Source organism: Zeugodacus cucurbitae, chromosome 5 (assembly GCF_028554725.1).
Source record: "Zeugodacus cucurbitae isolate PBARC_wt_2022May chromosome 5, idZeuCucr1.2, whole genome shotgun sequence".
NCBI lineage: Eukaryota > Metazoa > Arthropoda > Insecta > Diptera > Tephritidae > Zeugodacus > Zeugodacus cucurbitae.
In genome coordinates, this window is record NC_071670.1 from 66,638,976 (window position 1) to 66,661,948 (window position 22,973).

The following is a 22,973-nucleotide window of genomic DNA, read 5'->3' on the forward strand; positions in this document are numbered from 1 at the left end:
GTAAGTGTATGTATGTGATTGGCGTTGCAACCGTTTAGCCGGTTATAGCCGAATCGACGATAGTGCGCTACCTCTCTCTCTCCTTTGCAGTTCGGCGCCAGTTGGAGATCCCAAGTGTAACCAGGTCGCTCTCCACCTGGTCCCTCCAACGGAGTGGAGGCCTTCCCTTCCTCGGCTTCCTCCGGCGGGTACTGCATCGAACACTTTCAGGGCTGGAGTGTTTTCGTCCATTCGGACAACATGACCTAGCCAGCGTAGCCGCTGTCTTTTTATTAGCTGAACTATGTCCAATGTCGTCGTATAACTCGTACAGCTCATCGTTCCATCGTCTGCGCATCGTTCCATCGTCTGCGGTATTCGCCGTTGCCAATGTTCTGACGACCATAAATCTTGCGCAAAATTTTCCTAATCTACGACCTCGAAGTTATGACTGTCAACAGTGACGTGGGAGCCAAGACGCGAATGCGCCGACTGTTTGCTTGATGACAGGAGATATTTCGTCTTGTCCTCATTCACCTCCAGACCCATTCCCTTCGCCTCCTTATCCATGCGGGAAAAAGCAGAACAAACGGCGCGGTTGTTGCTTCCGATGATATCAATATCAGCATCAGGTTAAAGAAGTCGCACGATAGTGAGTCACCTTGTCTGAAACCTCGTTTGGTATCGAACGGCTCGGAGAGGTCCTTCCCAATCATGACGGAGCTTTTGGTGTTGCTCAACGTCAACTTACACAGCCGTATTAGTTTTGCGGGGATACCAAATTCAGACATCGCGGCATAAAGGCAGCTCCTTTTCGTGCTGTCGAAAGCAGCTTTAAAATCGACAAAAAGGTGGTGTGTGTCGATCCTCTTTTCACGGGTCTTCTCCAAGATTTGGCGCATGGTGAATATCTGGTCAGTTGTCGATTTTCCAGGTCTAAAGCCACACTGATAAGGTCCTATCAGTTTGTTGACGGTGGGCTTTAGTCTTTCACACAGTACGCTCGATAGAACCTTGTATGCGATATTTAGGGGGCTTATCCCACGGTAATTGGCGCAGATTGTGGGATCTCCCTTTTTATGGATTGGGCAGAGCACACTGAGATTCCAATCGTCAGGAAGCTGATGCATGCACCTTATCAGTTCTTCGCCGCCGTATTTGAATAGCTCTGCCGGTAATCTATCGGCCCGCGCTGCTTTGTTGTTCTTCAAGCGGGTAATTGCTATTCGGATTTCTTCATGGTCGGGTAATGGAACATCTGTGCCATAGTCATCGATTGTGGGATCAGGTTCGCCATCTCATGGTGTTGTACTCTCACTGCCATTCAGCAGGTCGGAGAAGTGTTCCCTCCATAATCCCAGTATGCCCTGCACATCGGTTACCAGATTACCACCTTGATCTCTACATGAGGATGCTCCGGTCTTGAAACCTTCGTTAAGTCGCTTCATTTTTTCATAAAATAAAAACATTGTATTTAATATATTACACGCCACTAGATTTGTCAATAAACTGATGGCATTTTTCTATATTTGCTAAATAACAGAAATTGAAAACTTTAAATCGCTCTCCTGAAAAATCGACTTTTTTGAGTTGTGACACTATTCAAGTAAATGAGCGATATGTTCAATCGTAAAATGAGCAATATTTTATTTCAATCGAACTTTCTTGCTAGTAGAATATTCTATAATGATCTCATCGATAACCTGCTAAAGCTCATTTACAAACTTTAGATTTTCACCTCTTGCCCCATAAATAACAGTTTCCCACTCCAGATATGTAGGTCAGTGGGTTGACTGAATCTTTTTATTCCTACTAAATAAACGGAACCAGTTGACCAATTGACCGGAAAGTTGTATACACCACTGAATTAAGAGGAAAATGTAGATTATATTCATATTTTGAATTTTTTAGTAGCTATATCCTGTAATTAATAATATTTTTTTAAGCCCATTTTTCGACTTCGAATCCAAATATTTCGATTTTGGAGTCTAACTTCGAAAACCAGGAAAAAGTCAAATTTGTCGTATAGTGTTATCAAATGACAAACCAAACCAAATACAAATCAAGAGACAGCTGTCAAAACAACAACTCTGAAAATGTATTGCCTCATTGAAAACCTCAGGTATAAATAAAAACATACATTACTTTATATTTTTTCAGAAGAAGAACATTACGCTGTCCTCTAATTAACTAAGGACATTTGGGAAAGCCTTTTCTTAAAGAGAAGTACACTTCCAAGAATATATAGAAACAATCACCATTGGAAAACAACTCAACTATTTTAGAATTATCACTCCCTGTCCCGGAAGCTGTTCCATATATGTAGGTCAATAGGTTAACCTAGTCATTTAATCCTTTTTAAAAGAGCGGATAAACCACGAATAAAATCATCTAATTGTCCACCTCTGAAATAAACAATTAACCAACAAATGGCGAAAGAAAAATTAAATACGTATGTACATATTTATAAATAGACCATATATACGCTAGAATGCCTTTTGCAATTTAAACCGACATCAAAGTGCCCATGAAGTAATTCGATACACTCATTAGTCCAAGCACTTACTAAGCTTAGAGAATGACCGATATATGGACATGTAAGTAGTGCAAATGTATCTATACACAAATGTATGTATATCAAGCCAATTAGGAGTAATACTAGTTCGCAACTAGATATTTTTATCTGAAAGCACGAGCGAGAGGGTGCATTTCTTTAACAAAAAGATTAAACCTCTAAAAAAATATCTGTTTTTGTATTGGCAGACTAATTAGTTGTTTAACATACGTACTTCAATTCGAATAGCTTTCTATATAGTCAGAATAATTTTATAAAAATCAATCTTTGTTTTGGAACCAAGCAATTTCTCATTAACACAAAACACAAATTATTATCCGCAGACTTTCAAAATGTAAAAAAACATTTATTTCTTTTCTTATCAGCTTTCGAAAGAAATCGCAATTTTAATACACTCAAACTTTTTTATTTTCTTCAAAGTATTATAAATGAGCAATTACGAAGCGTTCTAAAAATGCATTACAAATTTTCCTGGAACTCTTAAATGCTTTCACAGAGCGTATAAAAGGTGCTTAGTTGAAATAATGTAGAAATTCAATACTTGATTTCAGCTATGGATGCTAATAATTTAATGAGAACTGTGTTGCTTATTAAAGATTATAGAACTGTCGTAGTGACGTAAAGCTAGTCTTTGGACAAGAAAATGTAATTAGAGTGAGATCAGTCATAAGTTTCATTTGAATGTGTGGCCCATAGATAACGTCCGCTGCTGCATGGTTGAAAATATTTAGATTTGACATAACAACAAGACCAACAAGTTGTTTTCAGATTTGATTTGATTAGTTGATTGGAATCTACTATATATGTATATAAAACATATATTTGGCGTAGGAACCGCTTTAAGCGATTATAGCCGAATCCATCAGAGCATGCCATTCATTTCTTCTTCTTACTTTCTGGCGCCAACTGGAAACACCAAGTGAAGCTAGGTTACATTCCACTTGATCTCTCCAACGGAGTGGAGGTCGTCCTCTTCCGCAGCTTCCTCCAGCGGATACTGCAACGAACACTTTCAGAGCTGGAGCACTTTCGTCCGTTCGAACAACATGACCTAGCCAGCGTAGCCGCTGTTTTTTTATTCGCTGAACTAAGTCAATGTCGTCGTATAAATTATACAGCTCATCGTTCCAACATTCAGAGGACCATAAATCTTCCGCAAAACCTTTCTCCCGAAAACCACAAGAGTGGTTTCGTGTTTGGAATCTACTAATTTTGGAAAATCAGAAGATGAAGTAAAGAGAGAATAGGGAAAACAGAGCAGTTAGTTTAAGAGAAATGTTGCTGAACTGTCTGTTCTCTGATATGACGTTCTATCTACATCTTACTCTACGAGGTGTGTTCAAAAAATAACGGGAATATTAAAATTTCCAATTGTTCAGTTATGAGCTTGGCGATTTTCGTTCGTTAAAAGCTCACACTTCGTTCCTAGTTCGTGAATGCTTGGCCAAAAACAATACTGTAAATATGGCCCAGTCTCCATATTCGCCAGACATCGAAGATTTCATGTGACTTTTTCATTTTTTTTCTTTCAAAAATTAAGAGAACCTTAAAGAAACGGCGTTTTACAAGCTTATGATAAATCGCTGAAAGAGCCAAATGTTATGCCAAAAATCGAGTTTGAGAAGTCTCTCGACGAAGCGCTGATGGAATAAGCGCTGATATAAGTGCATATGGGGACTATTTTTAAGGCGACAACATTAACGTAGACAAATAAATAAAAAAAAATAAATTCCCGTTATTTTTTGAACACACCTCGTATATACCAATTTTCATTGTTTTTACAACAAACCGTTAGATTAACAGAAAGTTTTATATTCGATAAAAAACTATTATTTTCATTAATTAAAAATAACATTTCAAATTACAACAACTATAAAACTATAATATATCACTCCTTTAATGAGTTCCTTATCGCTTGCTTTTTTGTTTTCCAACAAGATATGATAGAATCCCATAGTCTATAATCATTATGACAGTTCTACACGGAAATACGTTAGAATTGTTTATTCTTGCGATTGCAACATTTCCTCCAAGAAGACACACATTCACACACACACGTGTAGTGAATACGGTTTGCGGTGATGGGTTCCCCTATCTATCGTTCGCCTCCTTGCATTCGACGCATTATCACATACTTAAACGCATTTGTGGTTTGAGGTCAACCGAGCAGTGTCGCGAAGGAAGGGTTGTCATATTGCGAGCATTATCATTAAGCAAACATTGAAATCCGAGTTCCGAAAATGGGCGTTTTGCATACTATTTACTCAAGCATACAGATATATGTAAATTTGTAGAGTGAAAAGTCTTCGGAGTCAACTGGGTGCTGAATAAACAAATGATGAACATAAAACAAAGCAAAAGAACAACAATTTAAGAATTTAGTGGAACATATCTACATATATAAATCTTATTTCGTTTAAGAGCGAAAAAGATATGCCGAAATGTAGCGTCTGTCTGTATTCGCATCGAAAATGTTGAAAGCGTGGAAGCATGATGATATGATGAATTCAAATTAGTCGCTCGATCTCGTTTTCAATTTACTGCCAGGACATAATTAGCTTAAGAATAAACATAAACTAGCGCTGACCGACGTGCTCCGCTGATAAAACGAGCGTCTACAGTGGGCTCGGATGGCAGTTGCTGAGCTCAATATTATTAGTGGCTCTTGGGAAGTCAAGAGATTGACCTATTCCAGAAGCTTTCTCGAGATCATTAAGATTATTTTTTATTTAATTGATTATTACTGATGGAACTCTTAAGATCAAGCCAATAAAAAATTTTATGTTGTGGAAATAAGAACCGTACTTAAAGCCTCTTCATTCATCGAAAATAATAAGAACGGGAACAGTCTCTTTCTAGAAATCAATTAATATCATAACTGATGGAACAGTTAAGAAATCAATTTCGAAGACAACGATAGGAAATTCTATGAAGATGAAAATGGGGCCGTACTTAAAGCCTCGCAAGCCTCCGAAAAAATCATGACCAAACGAACCCAAATATTTTCCAAATTGAAAGACGCTGACGGAGAAACTTATATCTGGTGAGTTCTTTCATCTCGGTAACACTCCTATTTCAAAAGGCGCTGTACGAGCCCTCGAAGAAATCCACTGTAAAACTCAGGTCTCTGGTCTTTCCTCGTTGATAGTTCTTTTACATTGACAGGCTGAACTAATTAAGCTCTGAACCTCTGAAGATGTTTCTGGGTTACTGTTCTCATGGTTCAGATTTTCATAACTACAACCAGAGAGGTCGAAATGACTAACATGCAAACACCATAGCAACATCAGAAAGCATATTATCACTTTTCCTTCGCTGGTATTAAAAGACCTCTGAAAATTTTTGACTAAGCGTTAAGTCCTTGCTGAAACCAGCTCAAACAGGTTGTCTTGATAGTGCGATGAAGAAACTCCTGTTATCCACAAAGCCACGTCTTGTTAAGGAATGGGTCTTTAAAAGACAGACTGACATATATGGACTCTCTTATATGGAAACAGAGTAGATACCAACATTTCGAACCACATGGCATTTAGGACACTGTACAGCAGTCAATATGTAAGGCCGCAATGAGCTACATAGACCGTGCAGAATCATTACAATATAATATTGTACTATGTGCCTTGATTGTTGTATCGCATTTACGCCGTGAGCTGCGGAAGCACCGAACGTAATAGCGACAACTATTCGGATTTGATTCGCATATCAAGAGTGCAATAACGGTGGCCTTTGTGTTGTGTAATCAAGCTACCGATTAGGCAAATGAGACTGCCAGAGATTGCTACTGCCAAGCACACACAACAACACTGCAGACACCACGCCACGCAAAACGGTAACAGAGCTTGGCACGACGGCACGAAAGGCGAGTGTGTGTTTGTGGAAGCTGTCGACTTTTGTGCTGAACTTGACTTCTGGCTGACAGGTGAGTTCGAAATGAGTTTCGCGGCCCATGAGAGAGCGTCGAAGTGACTTGTGAAGTGAATTGGGCGCGTGAAATTGAAAGGAATTACCTCGCACAACAAACGGAATCGAATGCAAGAAATGCGATCACGAACCATTTAACCTGCCGATGACTTCTGTTCGTACTTACTGCACTCACTTCGTGGATTCGTTTTGAGTGGGGGGTCAACGGAGCAAAAGCAGTTCAGCATTTGTTTGCTTTTTGTTTAGCGATTTTGTTGTATAAAAATTGATCGATTCGCTGATTGATTTTGTGTAGACCCTGTCGAGGTCTGCCCTCCACTTCGCTGTGGATTATTGTTATCAATCAAGGTTTATTACGGTAGAGCCAAGCATGAGCGCCATCTCGGTCGAGTGAGCTGGGCGTTTGTTAAATGTGTGTCCGTCCTTGTTTGCTCGCTATAATTTGGCATTAAGAATCGTGATGATTATTTCTGAATTCGCTACCGATGTTCTTCTGCGGTTTCACACTTTGGTCAGGAGCATATTTTTATTGCAACTGCATTTACCGATGCCAAGCACATACATACATACTACTTACAGAGCCTCACACAAATTTATGATGTTTTGTAGTTATGAACTCGTAATACAGGTGGTTTGCTTGCGGTGAGGTGAAGGTGCCAAGTTTGATTAGGTTGCAAGGTGATTGGATGTGAGTTCAATGAGCGGGCCAGAAATCGGCAACACACATTCAAAAACTCATCAATACATATGGATAGTAATACAAAAATGGTGCTTAAGCCTTGGCAGATGTTGGGTCGAAGCGATTTATAATTTCTTTATCTATCCGAAGAACTAAAACATAGAACATAGAACTTATGGAAATTCATTCCCACGACAAAAGGTTCTATCTGCGGTCGAAACTGTTGACCTATGTAATTCACGGTGACTCTTACGAAATGGACGAAGAAGTACATATGTATTCAACCCTGTAATATAAGGGGTATAAATTCAATGACGTCGAAGTTCATTTAATATATAAAAAAGAGACCTAAAAGTTAGCTATCGATTAGGTTAGGTTAAAGGGCGGATCTCTTTGTCAAAGGAGATCCCTGCAGTCGCCAGGCCATTGTGATGCCGCAAACTCCACAAAAGGATGCCAGAAATCCTCAATTGACGACAAAGCGCTTTGAGCTCTTTACGAATTTGATAAGTCTTGCCAAGATGTTTGAGCCGGAGTCTAGCGAAAGCAGGACAGGATATTTAGCCTCACGGCATGTAGCACCATCGGCCACTGCCCAACAAAGACTCGTACCAATATAGCGAGTTCAACCTTGCTATAAATTTTTAAATTGCCTTTTCGATATATATACTCATCGATACTTTTTCGAAAATGCACGTCACTAGTTATATGGTTTTGCCCTGACCAATAATATCTTTTCTCCGAAATAATAACAAAAAATATAAATACGAATAAAATATAACGGATCTTTAAATAAACAAAAACATTTTATTAATAATCTTGTTTCCGATAACTTCATTTAAGTTTCGCACATTGTTCTTCAAGCTTTCCGGACACACTCCAAACAGCTGGAATAATACTGTGAATACGACATAAAGTAAGAAGAAGCATAAGCAAAACGTTTATAAAAAGACAATAAAGTACCACTATACAAAAACATTTTGCGACGGTAAATAAAATAAAGAATATAATTAAACCAAGTGAAAAATAGCACGACAGAATGACTACAGCAGCACGTCCAACATTTGATCCCGCGCGTGGAGGCAGCGGTCGTGGCGAGAAAGATTTGAGTGCGCTTTCAAAACAATATTCAAGCAGAGATCTACCAGGGCACACCAAACTCAAATACAGGTATTTGCATACTTAAAATACTTTCAATCTTAATTACAACATAATTCTCACTTTTCAACTATAGAGAAACGGGACAAGGTACCTCAGATGAACTACGCAACCGTGATTTCCGCAAAGAATTGGAGGATCGTGAACGCGAGGCACGCCCCAGCAAAGCATTGCCGTCGATTGTACGTAAAGCTATTGAAGCAAACAATTCTGCAAGCAGTAGCGCCAGTGGTCCGAAACGTGCGCGCCTAGAACAACCAGCCGCACCTGTGAATCTAGATGCTGACGATCCGATAGACAAAGATAGTTCCGAAGAGGATTCCGACTCGGATGAAGAAGATGACACTGCAGCATTGTTGGCGGAGTTAAATAAAATTAAGCAGGAACGTTTGCAGGAAGAAGCGCGTAAAGATCAAGAAAAGAAACAAGAAGAGGAACGCATACGAATGGAGAATATCTTATCTGGCAATCCGTTGATCAATTATGCGCCAGGTTCTGGTGCAACAGCTAGTAAAAATCTGGGCAGTGATTTGAAGGTAAAACGACGTTGGGACGATGATGTGGTCTTCAAGAACTGTGCTCGCTCTGAACCCGAAAAGAAGACACATTTCATCAACGACTCTCTTCGCAATGAATTTCACAAAAAATTCATGGATAAATACATTAAGTGATTTTTAATTATACAAATTTGGATACTAACCAAGTAATAGCGCATTTTAAGCAAATTTCAATATATACTTTTTTCTCTAAGTGAATAAAAATAAAAACATATCTTTGCAGAATTTTTATATATTTGCAGTAGTTTTGTCAAGCTGTAAGTAATTTTTAATATTTTGATTTCGTTTTTAATAAATTAAATCCCATATTTCAAAGAATAATATTAATAAAATATAATCACAAAGCTTACCCTGTTTCATTGTCGTTTGTGTCACTCTGTATTTGGGTGTTTACCTCTGTTATTTGCAACTTGGTTATTTGTCAAGCTGACAACTCAAACAAAAATAGTCGAACAGCTGATAGTAGTTGTTTTTGCGCAGTTCTCCAGATTGTCTAATTGGAAAAATTGCATTTAAAAGTTTTAAACATCATTAAAATGAAAGCAAAACAAGTCCCACGTTGAGTTTGAAATATATGAAGTATATAAATTGTGAAAAATTACGCTTTTTTCTACTATAAGTTTGCGTCATCACTCCATAGACAGGGCAAACAAAACATCAGCTATACCTGGGTAGGGGCTTCACCACCCAATACGCAGTGGAGCTCAGTGGAGAGCGATGAGCTTACGTTGCCAATAATCAGAAGAGAAAAAGACTTTGAACTGTGCAGTGCAAGCGAAGCGATTTTCACAATATTTGCTAAATATCGTCATCGGAAATTTTTTAATTACACAAAAAAGAAAATAGAAAATAACAATAAATACATACATACATATGTTTATAGTATAACCAATTTTAACAAATGCCGAAAGCACAATAAAAAGCCGTGCTATATAAAGTTAATAGAGTGCTTTGTTTTTTGCGAAATATGCAATTATTGAAAGCGTAAAATAAATTGTGAAACAACAAAAAAACGTAAAAGATATAATATATCTGTGTATATGTGTTAGTTGCAACAAAGATAAAAAAGTACGCTGGTTAAACGTGTGTGCTGTTGATTGGATGGTTATTCAATTCGTATATCAACCATCAATTAGACAAATTTATTTGTGATAAGAGTGCACGGCCGCTTGCACTCTTACGCGGTGAATCATTTCGAGTTTAATATATTCTTGCGAGATTTCTTTATATTCGTGCTAATTAGTATAGTCTCGCATTAGGTGAAAGTGCAAAGTGTTTGTTCAACACCTGTGTGTTTTGGAAATAAATAACACAAGGCAACCACTAAACTGGAGAAGTGGAAGAGAACACGCAGCTCAACGAAGAAAATGGACCGCCATAGTAAGGGGAATGGGAGTGGAGGCGATGGTGGCACGCCAGACAAGCCATCTATTTTGGAAGGTAATAAATGAACGCATAAAGCTATACATTGTTGTTATGTTTATTTTAATTCCATATTTCGCGTACGTTCATTATAGCCACGCTGTCATTTTTATTATTTTTATTTGATCAACAATTTGCTTCTAAAAAGGGGTGGCGTCAGTGATTACTGCTTATCATGATATATAATTAACTCAATCAGCTATTTGTGGGTGTCTGGTCAAATATTAAAGCGCAGCATATGTAATCAGTATTTGTGTACAGACAGTATTATTAGTTGGTAGGTTACCAGTGCAAAACATTTGTTTACGATCGATGATACTGTACAGATAGGAGTCTCCAAGCTTAAATTTTATTGGAAACGCAAATATTTTTGTTGAAATATTTTGTATATATTTTTGGTTGCAATGCATTATTGAAACTATTCTGTAATTCTAGCATACAAAAGATATCTAAAAATTTTTAATTATACCGGCTTTATTATTGCTTAATTAAAATCGAATTTTTAGGCGTTTATTAGTAGTTTACAAAGGAATATGTTTGTTCTACATCTTAACTACCCATTAAATCTGTTTTGTATATTATAGTACTTATAAAAACATAAACAAAAAAGTTTTGCTATCATTAAGGATTACTTAGACAACAACAATTCTAAATTAACAAAATCGCGAAACTTCTCTGTGACTCATAGCGCAAAGTTGTTAATAAAAGTGTTGAGATTTTTTTATATTGTTCGTTACGCATATGTAAGCCAACAAATTAATTGATTAATTTTTTTCAGCCTTATTTTCTAAAATAAACTATCAGCAATGGCTGGTTTTTCCACTAACAGCAAATTAATTGCAGTTTGTTTTTTTTGTATTTTTATTAGTGTAATGAACACAACATGCGATAAAGTTAAATGAATTTTATAACAAAGAAAATTTTGCATTCACTAAAGCACCGTTATATTATTTAGCACTTTTTTTATAAAAAAAAAAAAAAAAACAAATAATTTTCAAACTTCAACTAAAATTCTAACAACATGAAAATTCATGTTTAACGCCTCTTGTTGATGGGGTAATTCAATTGTGTTTGTGCATCAAACACGCAAATTATTGACTGTCGTCCAAACTGCTTGTCATTCAAATGTGCCGGCAGCCAGCCAGATCGCCCCAGCCCTGTTCCACTGTGTACCGTATAGCACAATTTCCGCAGTTTTTCCGCCACATTCATGCGCTCAGCTGGGGCGTATTGTATTTTTAACGCAGGAAAATAGGTGGATTTTATTGATCCACACTGTCGTGTCGTGTCGCAATTTAATAAAGCCGTTATAAGTATGGCTTATCTAGCTGTTTGTTGTTGTTGTTGGTATTTGTGCGTATTTCAATGCACAACACGGCCGGTTTATCGGTATGTAACCTGTTGAGCTTCATTAAAATCGCTTGTGGTTTATTTATACATATGCACGCATTTAAAAGGTAATGTGTGTGTATATAATTTTACCGTTGTATCACATGGGTGGTGGAGTGAATTTGTTGATTGTTTAACGTTAAGTTGGTGGGTAATTTATGTATGCAAGACTTATCTCACTGAAGTTGTGTTCTATTTTTAAGCGTTAGAGATAGCCACCATATACACACCTATTTAGTTGCAGAAATGTTTATTTAAGTGCACAGGTACATTGTATACGAGATAATGGAATAAAATGAAGCTTAAGTTTTATGTATTATGCGTTAATTCAAGATTCAATTAAATTATATCTCGTGTGGAAAATTAAAAATAAATCTTAAAATTTTAATATTACTTTAAGAAATTAATTGAATTTCATTTTAAAAAGAAGAAAAAACAGAAACGAAGTAGTCTTCTATAAGCCACACTTTCAATCCGACTTTTCTGTGACTTCATTATATTTTTCCTTGACCATCAGCTTATCTTCATTGCTTCCATGAACAGTCATCGCGTGTATACTTTGATCCAACAGAAAAATATTTCAATAAGCATTATCTGTGTTATGAAATGCATGTGCAATCAGAATTTAGTACACATACATACATATACACATACATATGTATATATGTATGTATATATGAATGTAGCCTGCATGTGGAGTGCAAAATTTGCATGCACTTCTATGAATGCGAAATAATGAGTGCATATTCATATTCTCAAAGTGAAAACATATATGAGGTGTGTTCAAAAAATAACGGGAAATTTCGTTTTTGTTTCATTCGTCTACGTTAATGTAATTGCCTTCAAAACAGTTCCCATTCGATAGTATGCACTTATGCCAGCGCTTCTTCCAATCGTCGAAACACTTCTTAAACTCAATTTTTGAGATGGCCTTTGGATATTTCACCAATTTTAGTATGATTGTAAAACGACGACCATGTCTAACCTTAGCGGAAGCGGTAGTTACAGATAATAGGACTTTTAAGTAATCAGACATTTTAAAATTCCCGTTATTTTTTGAACACTCCTCGTAGCTATGTAAATGTGGAAAGTTCCCTCTCGTGACTAATAAAAATCGTGGCTGTTGTAAGCTTTTGTGCTAGGTGTGTGTATGTGTGTATTAAAAAATATAAAATTTAAGCTAATATCTGAAAAATATCAATATTTTAAAGAGTTCATTATAAAAAACATGAAGTGAGTCCTTTTAATCGAGTGTGTACTGTACACTCCTAAGCTGATAGTAATCAGTCATTTATTTGGAATGTATTACATTATCTAACATCAGCGATTGTTGGACATTGACATTAAATATAGATTTTTCATGATCTTAAAAGCTTTTATAACAAAGACCATTGATTGTGACATGAATAAATATGTATGTACATACATATGTATTTTGTGCATAAATATTTGCATACTAATTATAGAATTGCTACGGTATTGATTAATATAATGCAGTAATAGTATAAAGAAAAAAAACTTAAAGTATTGACATTGATTAAAAAAACATTAAAAATTTCTGAAATAACTTTCATTTGCTACCAATATCAACTTTACTTATATTATAAGTGGCAACACCAAGCAAAAATATTTTTAATCTAAAGGTTTTTAAAAACCTTTTCTCTGTTTCGTAAAGTCATAAATACTCTACTCTAAAGTCTACTGATTCGACAGTCCTCGGCCGGATAAGAATACGGATCGTTCCAGTTACGTAGAACCGACGTGTCGTGTCCAAAATATTTAATCCAAATAATTCAAACTTCCTTACTTGTATATTGTGAGCGTTACGGAAATTTGTTCCTTTAAAAACTATGTTAGGATCTCAGATTTTCACTAGCCTTCAAATCTGTATCAGCTCCAAAACTCGTTAACTCGGTGTTTATATTACCAATCGAAACGGCGTTACCTCGACGAAGAATCAGTTCTCGGCTCGTTAATTCTGAGCTGATTCTGGTAACATCGTAACGGTAATGGATTTTATGAGATATTTTTTATTCAAAGGTCTTTCGATGTCTGCCGCAGAAACCGATAATTTTGTTATTTTTACTTGATTCGGCCCCTCCCCCACCATTTCTTGTTAAATGAGCTTCGATGATATCGTTGATACTCGTATTTCCTATCCGAGGTCGAAATATGATTCTAATATGAGCCACACATACTTAACTGATACTCCATACTGCCTGCTACCGAAATGGAAGCTTTTTATCACCAACTATTTGTACATATAGAACTCTCAGATATTCTAGCATACTATTTCAACTCAACTCCCCACATAGAGACCCCACTAAGCAGTTAGTGGCTTTCAGTTGTGCTTGCACCGTTGCAAGCGCTGTGATCAAGACGGCAAAAACTTAAATTTATTCAAACAAAGCGCATAAAAGAGAGTAGCATGCAGATAAAATGGTGTTGGAACAAAATTGAAAGCGAAAGTTGTATAAACAAACAAAAAAAGCAATAAAAATTAATTCCTCACAATGTTGGATTTCATAACGGCAAAACTTTTGCCGCACAACACACGCGGAAAGCGCAGGAGAGCGCGACGCCAGCACAGAGCACTTCAAATATTTACACAATGGAATCTGAGCGGTAAATCACAATGCAGCTGTGAATTAGTCATATTTGAGCCAGACGAAGCAGACGGCGATGGCAATAGGAAAATGTGAAAAATGCATTTTTCGTTGTGGAGAAGATGAAAAATGCAGGCGATTTGGTTTCATTGTATTGGAAATAATTTGTTTAAATGTGTTTCATATATTCCTGAGCGTTGTGTTTGCACGCTATGAGTCATTCACTTATCTGCTTGGTATTAAGTGACCTAGAAAGGTCTTTGAAATCTGTTTTTGCACATTTTTGCATTTGATTATTGTCAGATTCCATATGAATAAATAATTACCATAAAATACAAGGCAATACAAAAACAATGTAATTGAAAAATCAGCTCGTTGCTGGGGTGCCCTGCTTCTTCGAATCGAAATAAATGAAATTAGTTAAAAATTTTAACTAAATTCGTAAAAAATATGCCCTCCGAGTATCGTTCGCAATAGAACATACTCGATAGCTACATATGTACGAGGTGTTCAAAAAATAACGGGATTTTTTTTTAATATTTATTCATTCGTCTACATGAATGTTGTCGTCTTCGAAATAGTCCCCATTCGATACTATGCACGCATGCTAACTTTTTTCCAATCGTCGCAACATTTCTCAAACCCTTTTTTTGTTTTGGGATAGCCTTTGGTTCTTTCAGCGATTAAGGATCTCTTTATTTTTGGAAATTCATTATATTTTTGATTAAATTTTGGAAATTCTCTTTATTTTTGTCTCACAAATATGGAGGCTCTCCAGCCTCCCAACCCATGCTCCCATCGTCACGGTTTAAGACCAAAAATTCACGAACAAGCAATGAAGCGTGAACTTTTGTCAAACAAAAATCATAAAATCATAAAAAACATGTCCCATCTCTTCGGTTTTTGACAATTTTTAGAAAATCGTGAAATTTTGAAATTCCCGTTATTTTTTTAACACACCTCGTATATAGGAAACAGTTAAACGTCATTCTTCTCCAGTGAATAGTACTGACGCCTATGTTTTCGTATTTTTTCGGCCATTGCTCCATTCGATTTGAATGATCGCTGAATAGTACATTTTTTTCGTGAAAAGGTTTTTAGTATTAAAAATATGGTCAAAGGAATCGCATTCGCTTGTGGGAGACCGTTGGTTTTGATAAAATTGCTTTATATAATTTTTTTGGTTTAGAACGGCATTGAAACTCAGACACAAAGAGAAATCTAAGCTACAAAAACACTCCAAATTGCAACCGTGGTTCCGAATTTAAACGGATACCAATCCACTTGATTCTCAAGGTTTCTTAACATATTTCTTTGGGTTAGTAACGGTACCTTTAATACCAGCCAAACCAATTCTTTGATAAAAACTGGTCCCGAAGGCCATCCTGAGTCCATTACTTCATTTAACAACTCTTTGAGATCAATTTTTTTTTAAAACTCCAGACATATTTACAAGAAAAGCTTTTTAACTTCAAAAAAACTATTTTTGTGGTATTTTTTTAAACCACTCATATTTCGTCCAAAAGTAACATCAAACCCACATTTCACTTGTTGTTGCATCAACTTGTTGCATGCCATAAACCGTTAACAAAGTGTGTGCGCACTTAGATACTCACCACACTTGCTGTCTGTTGTCTGCCATGAAGTGCAGTAGTGCAACCGTAATGTAGGTCAATTGAATTACTTGTACGGCTTCCCCGCCTATGTAAAACTGCAAAAACTATTGGCAAACTGGCTCGGTCGGCAGCTGTTGGCTTTTTGCTAGCAGCAGGCAGCCAACGGCGGCACAACCAGCCAACCTAGTACCCGCGGCAAGCATCGAAATGAGGCAGCAATCCAACCAACTAATACATAATTCAGTTAGCTGTGCATCCTGCGCGAAGGACATGCAGCTAGCAAGTAGAAACGAACTGATTTTCACTGCTTGATACAATTATTTCAACATGATTTCCTCTCTATTTAATTCTCGCATACATATTTCTCATTTATGTTTGATTTTATTCTTCTGTTTTTTGTTGTTGTTGTTTGCAGGCATTTTGCACAACCTTTTCGAAGGACTAATCGACAAGGATGAGACCGTGCGCACGGCCATTAAAAGTTCGCTCGTAAAAATACTGGAGACACATCCGGCGCGCGCCGTCGACACACTTGTGGAGTATCGCGAGAAGAATCCGAAGTTGCCGGAACAAACAGTTATCATATTGCTAAAGTGAGTTCCTTGTTTTGTTATTGTTGTTGTACGTTTAAAGGGCAAATTAATTTGAAATTATTGTTGGAAAGACAGTTCTTATTGTTGATGAAAGAGTGCGCAGAAATCAGTTAAACATGAAAGAAGTTACTTATATTAACCTTTAAGGGTATTATATATTCCTAAGCTTTTCAACCCTTCCGGTTTCACTGTTGTCGTTCGAACTCAATTCGTTTATCTAGGTCAGACGTCGGGGACGACTTCGAGTAGATGCCTTCTACGATAACTCGATTGGACCGGTTTAGATCGAGGCATGAAGAAGATACCGTACGCTTCTAAACCCTTCCGGTCAAAGTTCCGTTCGAACTCAATTCGTTTAGCTAGGTCAAACTTCGGGGACGACTTCGGGTAGCTATCTACTACAATACTATATCTCTCGGGTTCGGGATGCAGTTAGACTTTATGTCATAGACCTCCGGTTCGGCTTCCGTTTAGACTTTATCTTATGACGATCTTTTAAGACCTTCAGATTCAAATAGTATTCGCATGTTCACATTTTCTTACAGAGCCATCGAGCGTGTGGTCAACTCAGACACACCAATTCCCTCGGAGGCGAATAAGAAACTCATTACTTTGGCAATTGAAGAGCTGACGCGCTCGGCCGATCATCAGCCACTAATACAAGAACACGCGCTCACCATACTAGTGGCCATCGGACGTAATAACGAATGCAAGGCGGTGATGGAAGCGCTAATGGCGCACACCAAAGAGGGTGCTGTGGCGCATTTCATGATCATGCAGTGTCTGGGCGCCATGGCAACGGCTAATGTAGCTGGTGTGGTGCCTTTCATCAAGCCAATACTAGCAACCATATTGCCTAATCTGGGTGGCATCAAACATGATCACATCAAGCAGGCGCATGCCTATGGTGGGTCCGAAAGATTTCATTTTCTTTTTCTAGTTTAATGCATATGTTGTCTCTCAATTTCAGCTCTCGGTCACTTCAGCGAAGCGCTGCTCGAGCAGTCGACGGCACATGGCGCAGCTGCTGCTGATAGTGCCACCACTGAAGAAACACAGTCCGCGGAGGTTCAGTCAGCAGAAGCACCAACGGATTGCAGCACCGAAATCTCTGTGGCCTACGATGTACTCTTCAACCAGTGGCTGCATACGCGTGAGCCCAAAGTTTGCGTAGAAATTTTGCAAGCGCTATCCTCAATGTATCCGCTGTTGCCGGTGGATAAGATACAGGATCAGTCATCGCGTCTGATACCGCAAATACTGGCGCTCTATCGGCGTTCCATTGAGCGCAATTCGGTCACGCAATTTCTCTCCTCGGTGTTGAAAACCAATATCACAGTGCAGCCTTCACTTTTAGACCCCGTAGCCGAACAGTTAATATCGAATCTCTTCGATTTGGTTTGCGTTTTCCCCGACTACGAGAAGCCTCAGACGGTTAAGGGTCACTATGAAGTGTTGCGTTGCTTTCATCTCCTCTCCGGCATTTATGCAACGAAAATTGTCGACACCCTTCTCATACATTTGCGCAATAATAGCGAGCGCGATCGCATTAAATCACTGCTAATACTCACACATCTTATGAATACGTCCACGGCGAATATAGGCGATAAGCTGCAGGGCTTCTTGGAGTGCCTCAAACCAATGATACTCTCGGAGAAAGGCATCAAAATGAAGATGACGCTGCTGAAGGCAATAGTGGCGCTCTCGCAGAAGGGCTTCATCAAGGAGAAGGAGTTCGTCTGGTTTGTGGTGCGTTACAGTTGCAAATACGCGAAGGTCAACCAAGAGCACGGCTCTCTCGAAGAGCACGCCAACTTCGTGTTGTCCTGTGAGAATTCGCTCTTCATGCTCTCCTCCACGGCCGGCACCATGGATGAGCTGTTGAAGCGCGAACTCTTGAACTATTTCGTCTTGTTGGACTACACCGACGTCTGCTCGAATTTGGCCAAGTGTCTGGGCAGCTTGTTCGCCAAATCGCCAAATATCGAATATGAGATTGCCGCCGACGATGAGGCAGAGGAAAAGAAAGACGCCGCTGGCGAAGAGCACGCCAAGGAGGGTGGTCATACGAATGTTAAAAGCGGCAAGATTATTGTGCCGTGTCCGGAGTCCATATTTGCGCGTTGTCTTGCACTGCTCGGCAATTTCCATAGCATAAAACGCTCTTCGAACATTTTGACATTCTTAAAATACTATTATCCGCATTTGAATCCTGAGCTGAATACGCTCTGGGACAAGCATATACCCGATCTGATGCTGCACATCAACAAGGAATCCGTTTTCTCACGCAAACTCATCGAGTTCATAAGCGAGACCGTTGAGTACCTGAATACGCGCGATGAAAATTTCGCCGAACGTTTGGTGAACAAAATCTCCGACCAAATGAATCTCTATCCCATTACCACACCGCACCTGGAATTCGTCATGCCCACCATGACGACTGAGCGCGGCATGCTAATGAAATCGCTCGCCTTGGCGCTGTGCTTTGTCACCGAGCCGCAGACTGTAAATGCGAAAATCGACTCGATCATCACCGCAGCGCGCCAGGAGAAGCTCGACAAGCACATAAAGCATGCCGAGTACGAGCAGAAAATTGCGCCATGCGCGCTCGCATTGGGCTACATCTCACGCAAGCACTTAATGCATCTCATCAAGAAGTTAGCGGAGCTCGCGCACATCGGCGGTCGTAAGCATTCGACGGGTTTCTTCAGCAATCTGCATTTCATCAAGGATACACATAAAGAGCAGGAATTGTACAAGACGAATTTGCTGGTGATTAAGTCGTTCGGACACATTTTGGATGAGTCGGATCCCATGCAATCGCTGCAGAACCTCGATGATACAATACTCAACTTTCTGATACTGCAACTGACTGGTACTAAGGATCAAACCATTATGTCGGCCATACTGAAGACGCTACTGAGCATCTGTAATCAGATCATTGCAACTAAGGAGGAACTCACCGCGCCACTCAAGTACCGTAAACAGATAATGGAGGCCGTGTTTAGCATACCGATTGAGGCGCCCTTTAACGATCTGCCGCTGCTGCCGACAATTTTGAAACTCGGCACGGATTTCATACGCATTGGTGGGCTTCTTGAAATATAATCATATTACATTATAAATAATAATTTATCTTTTCCGTTTTCAGGTGGCGTCGACCCCACAGAGTCTGTCGATGGCAGTGTCATCTTCGAGATTGCTTGTAAGAATTTCTTTACATGCGCTCAGCATTTAAAAATCAAATTCGACTCACCTGAAGAGGATGAGCGCAATAGTTTTCTGGCAAAACATTTAAACGAATCGCTTCCGGAATTGAATGCGCTCGCCAAGGCGATCATAGAAACGGATCCCTCACCGTCCACGCTCGATTTGATCATATCGATTTTGGAGACATGGACCCGGGATAAAAACTCTGAAGTGCGTATATGTGCATCGCATGTTTTCAATAACGGTCTGGAGGTGTATATAAAATCAATGAAGATCGGCTGTGAGGCGCCGTCGAAATTCAATCAGACCGGCCAGATGTTGGGTAAAATCGTGCCACGCTGCATCGACTCGAATGGCACGGTGCGTCAGGTGTCCGTGGACATTTTGCAGAAGACACTTGAAATCTCTTGTATCTATGAGACGCTAACGATTGCCGATAGCGAAACGGATTGGGTGAAGGAGATCGATTTGGTGAAGGAGCAGATTATAACCGATGATCCGAAGTTGATCTACAATTTGGCCGGCGAAATTGCGAAAATCATCGCACTGCGTATGTCCAATTTTCAGTATTTACAGTTTTGGTGAGTAAAATTAGGAGAGAAAATTTATATTCGAGAGAACGGATCCTAAAACCCTATATAGCTTTACTACTTAAGTTTCTACAAGGGTTTGATAGATTTAACATGATTTTGTATTTCTTTTTTCTTAGCAAAACCTTGCTACAAGGTTTACGGGACCCAGAGCAGAGCTCTTCGATTGGAGCTTCGGTGGTATTGAAATTTTTCATCCAACACAAAGGTTCTGAATTATTCCACGCCATACCGGATCTCGTAAAGGACAGTTTGAGCGTAAGTTACGAAAATCCTAAATGTTTTTGTAAACAACAACAAAAAAATCTACTTTTTAGGCTGTGCGTGACTGTGAAATCAATCGTGCGCGTTCGGGTGTACTAAAAGCGCTCGTAGCGTTGACGAAACATCATCCGAAGCTCGTGTGCTTCGAAATGCTGACACAGCCCTTACCGTATGAGAGGTAAATATTTAATAAATAATTACTTTCTCTTTCCAATTACTAAACTAAATAAAATCTCGCAGCAACATTGTCGAATACTGGCATCTCATTGCCAACGACTCCGAGCTGACCGCTGCATTGCTGGAGAATTTCCTACAAATACTAAACTCTTCGTGTCTCTACGAGCCGAGTGAGTCGACAGCAAGTGAACGTCAGAAAATCGCCAGCATACAACCATTCGCTATTTTCTGCGCGCTTAAAGAGATTATGCCCTGCAAGGATATCAAAGAGGTAACACTCTTCACTTTGGATTTTGAATTTTTCTTATATATTTGTCATTTACAGGAATTGCGTAAGAAGTTCCCCGAACTCTTCACCATGCTCCTAACCTCACTGGCTACCTACACGAACCTCGCGGCACCCATGCATACCGGCGGTCATTCGCCAACCCAACAGGGTACCAACGCCTCTACCAGTTCACTCGCAACGGCCGCTTCGTCCACGAAGTCGAAGTTCGGTTTTGTGCCGAATAAAGATCTGGTCAAATTGAATCCCTGTCAAATCGTATTGGATACATTTCAAGCATTCCTTGGCAATTTGGAGATGGAACAGATAGCTACAGTGCTCACAGTGCACACGCAGCTGGCTAACAGCACCGACTTGAAGAACTATATTGAGCTGCTGACACCCATAGCCATCGGCTTGGTCAACCAATTGGAAATCTCATCGAGCACCATGAAGCAGGTCGTCACTGCGTTGAGCAAATACGTCGCATCGCCATATGATGGACAACGCATTGCGGCGGTGGGGTTATTCTCACGTCTGGTACCACTCAAGCCATGCGGTGAGATATCTTCGGTCATTATGTTGCACTTGAGCTCGGCGCTGAGTGATCCGAATGCGGTGGTGCGTGGCTTGAGCATACAGGGTTTAGGTTATGTGGGTAATCTGACGGAGCATGATATTGAAAAGTATACGGAAACGGCAGTCACCGCATTGCTGAAGGGCATCGATGATCCCGTGAGGTGAGTTTAGTGTGTTGAGTTTCTTTTAGTAAATATGTATGCATTATTTGTTCTTCTAGTGACTGCCTCATAAATATTCCGCTCGAGAGCATGCGCGGCTTAGCACGCATTTTACAAACGTTGCCCAGTGATCGCTTGGAGTCTTTTCATGTCTCTCTCGCTATACGCATACGTCCATTCTTCGGCAGTTATTCCATCGAAATACGCGAAGCATCCATCATACTCTTCGGTGATCTCTGCGAGTCGAAGAAGTCTTATGAGCGAGACGGCAACATATCGCCGAATGCTTCATCCACCGAGGCTTTACGTGAGCAGTTGATTGCCAATCTCTTTCCTATACTGCTGCACTTGAGCGAGGGCGAAGCGGCTATTATACGAGTGCGTTAATCTCATGGATTTATTTTATTTTGCCTTTATTTTTAACTCCACTATATTTTCAGGCTTGCAAGGGCACTTTGCGCAAAGTTTGTGGTTTATTGAATGCGCCGAAAGTGAATGAGATGGCTCAGCGTCACCTCATCGATCACGGCCAGTTGAATTATGGTGTTTTCATTGTGGATTTTGTGAAACTAATTGTAAGTATTTGTTTAACATTTCTTAAATCAGCATTTTCTAAAAAAAATCTATTTACTTACAGGCCATGGATTTACCCGCGCATATACAAGACTTTATTGACTCGGCCATACCGAAATTGCGCAGCCAATGGGCCGAGGTGCGTGGCAGCGCCGCCATTGTTATAGGTATTAAAGATTTTTGTGATTTTTTGCTTTGAAATATAATTCTTACACACTTCTTAGGTATTTTACACAATTTCCTGCCGGAGCGCAATAATCAAACCGAGTCTGTGGGCAATAAGCTGGCTGTGCTGCTAAAGGATGAAAATCATTTTGTACGCGTGAAGGCCGCTACCGCTTTAGGCTATTTCTTTGGTGATATTTGAAAAGAGAAAACCGTTGGCAATGCAGCTAACGCTCGGTAGAATACAACACTTGTGTTTGTTAGAAAGCAAAAAGTTGACTAAGAAATAGCAAAAGTACCTAAAGGAAAATTAAAGGGCAGTACGAAAACATTTTGATGTGATTACAGAATGTTAGGTTAAGTTATATATTATTAGTTTATAAATTAACTATTACTCGTATTTATATATATATGTATTACACACATTTAAACAATATTTATGCGCATAAATCATTTATTGTTATTGTTTTCCTGCATGCTTGTGCTTTTGAAGG

General features: G+C 39.1%; 2 protein-coding genes across 4 annotated transcripts; both read left to right on the forward strand.

Moving 5' to 3' along the window:
• Positions 1-8,067: 8,067 nt before the first annotated feature.
• On the forward strand, positions 8,068-9,083 carry LOC105211758 (protein CWC15 homolog). Its single transcript, XM_011183368.3, has 2 exons — positions 8,068-8,324; positions 8,389-9,083. The coding sequence occupies exons 1-2, from the start codon at positions 8,194-8,196 to the stop codon at positions 8,981-8,983; spliced, it is 726 nt and encodes a 241-aa protein (XP_011181670.1). The 5' UTR covers positions 8,068-8,193; the 3' UTR covers positions 8,984-9,083.
• Positions 9,084-9,297: 214 nt separating this feature from the next.
• LOC105211759 (maestro heat-like repeat-containing protein family member 1) lies at positions 9,298-22,891 on the forward strand. Of its 3 annotated transcripts, none has more exons than XM_011183369.3 (13): positions 9,298-10,309; positions 16,318-16,495; positions 17,041-17,402; positions 17,466-19,583; positions 19,647-20,286; positions 20,415-20,553; positions 20,613-20,737; positions 20,800-21,007; positions 21,062-21,741; positions 21,801-22,119; positions 22,182-22,316; positions 22,379-22,481; positions 22,539-22,891. In XM_011183369.3, exons 1-13 carry the CDS (start codon positions 10,237-10,239, stop codon positions 22,679-22,681), a joined length of 5,223 nt encoding a protein of 1,740 aa, XP_011181671.2. In that variant the 5' UTR covers positions 9,298-10,236; the 3' UTR covers positions 22,682-22,891. The 3 variants fall into 3 exon arrangements, with proteins under 3 accessions (XP_011181671.2, XP_028895787.2, XP_054087709.1); XM_029039954.2 differs by lacking the exon at positions 9,298-10,309 and adding an exon at positions 13,811-14,305; XM_054231734.1 differs by lacking the exon at positions 9,298-10,309 and adding an exon at positions 16,158-16,185.
• The last annotated feature ends 82 nt before the right edge of the window (positions 22,892-22,973 follow it).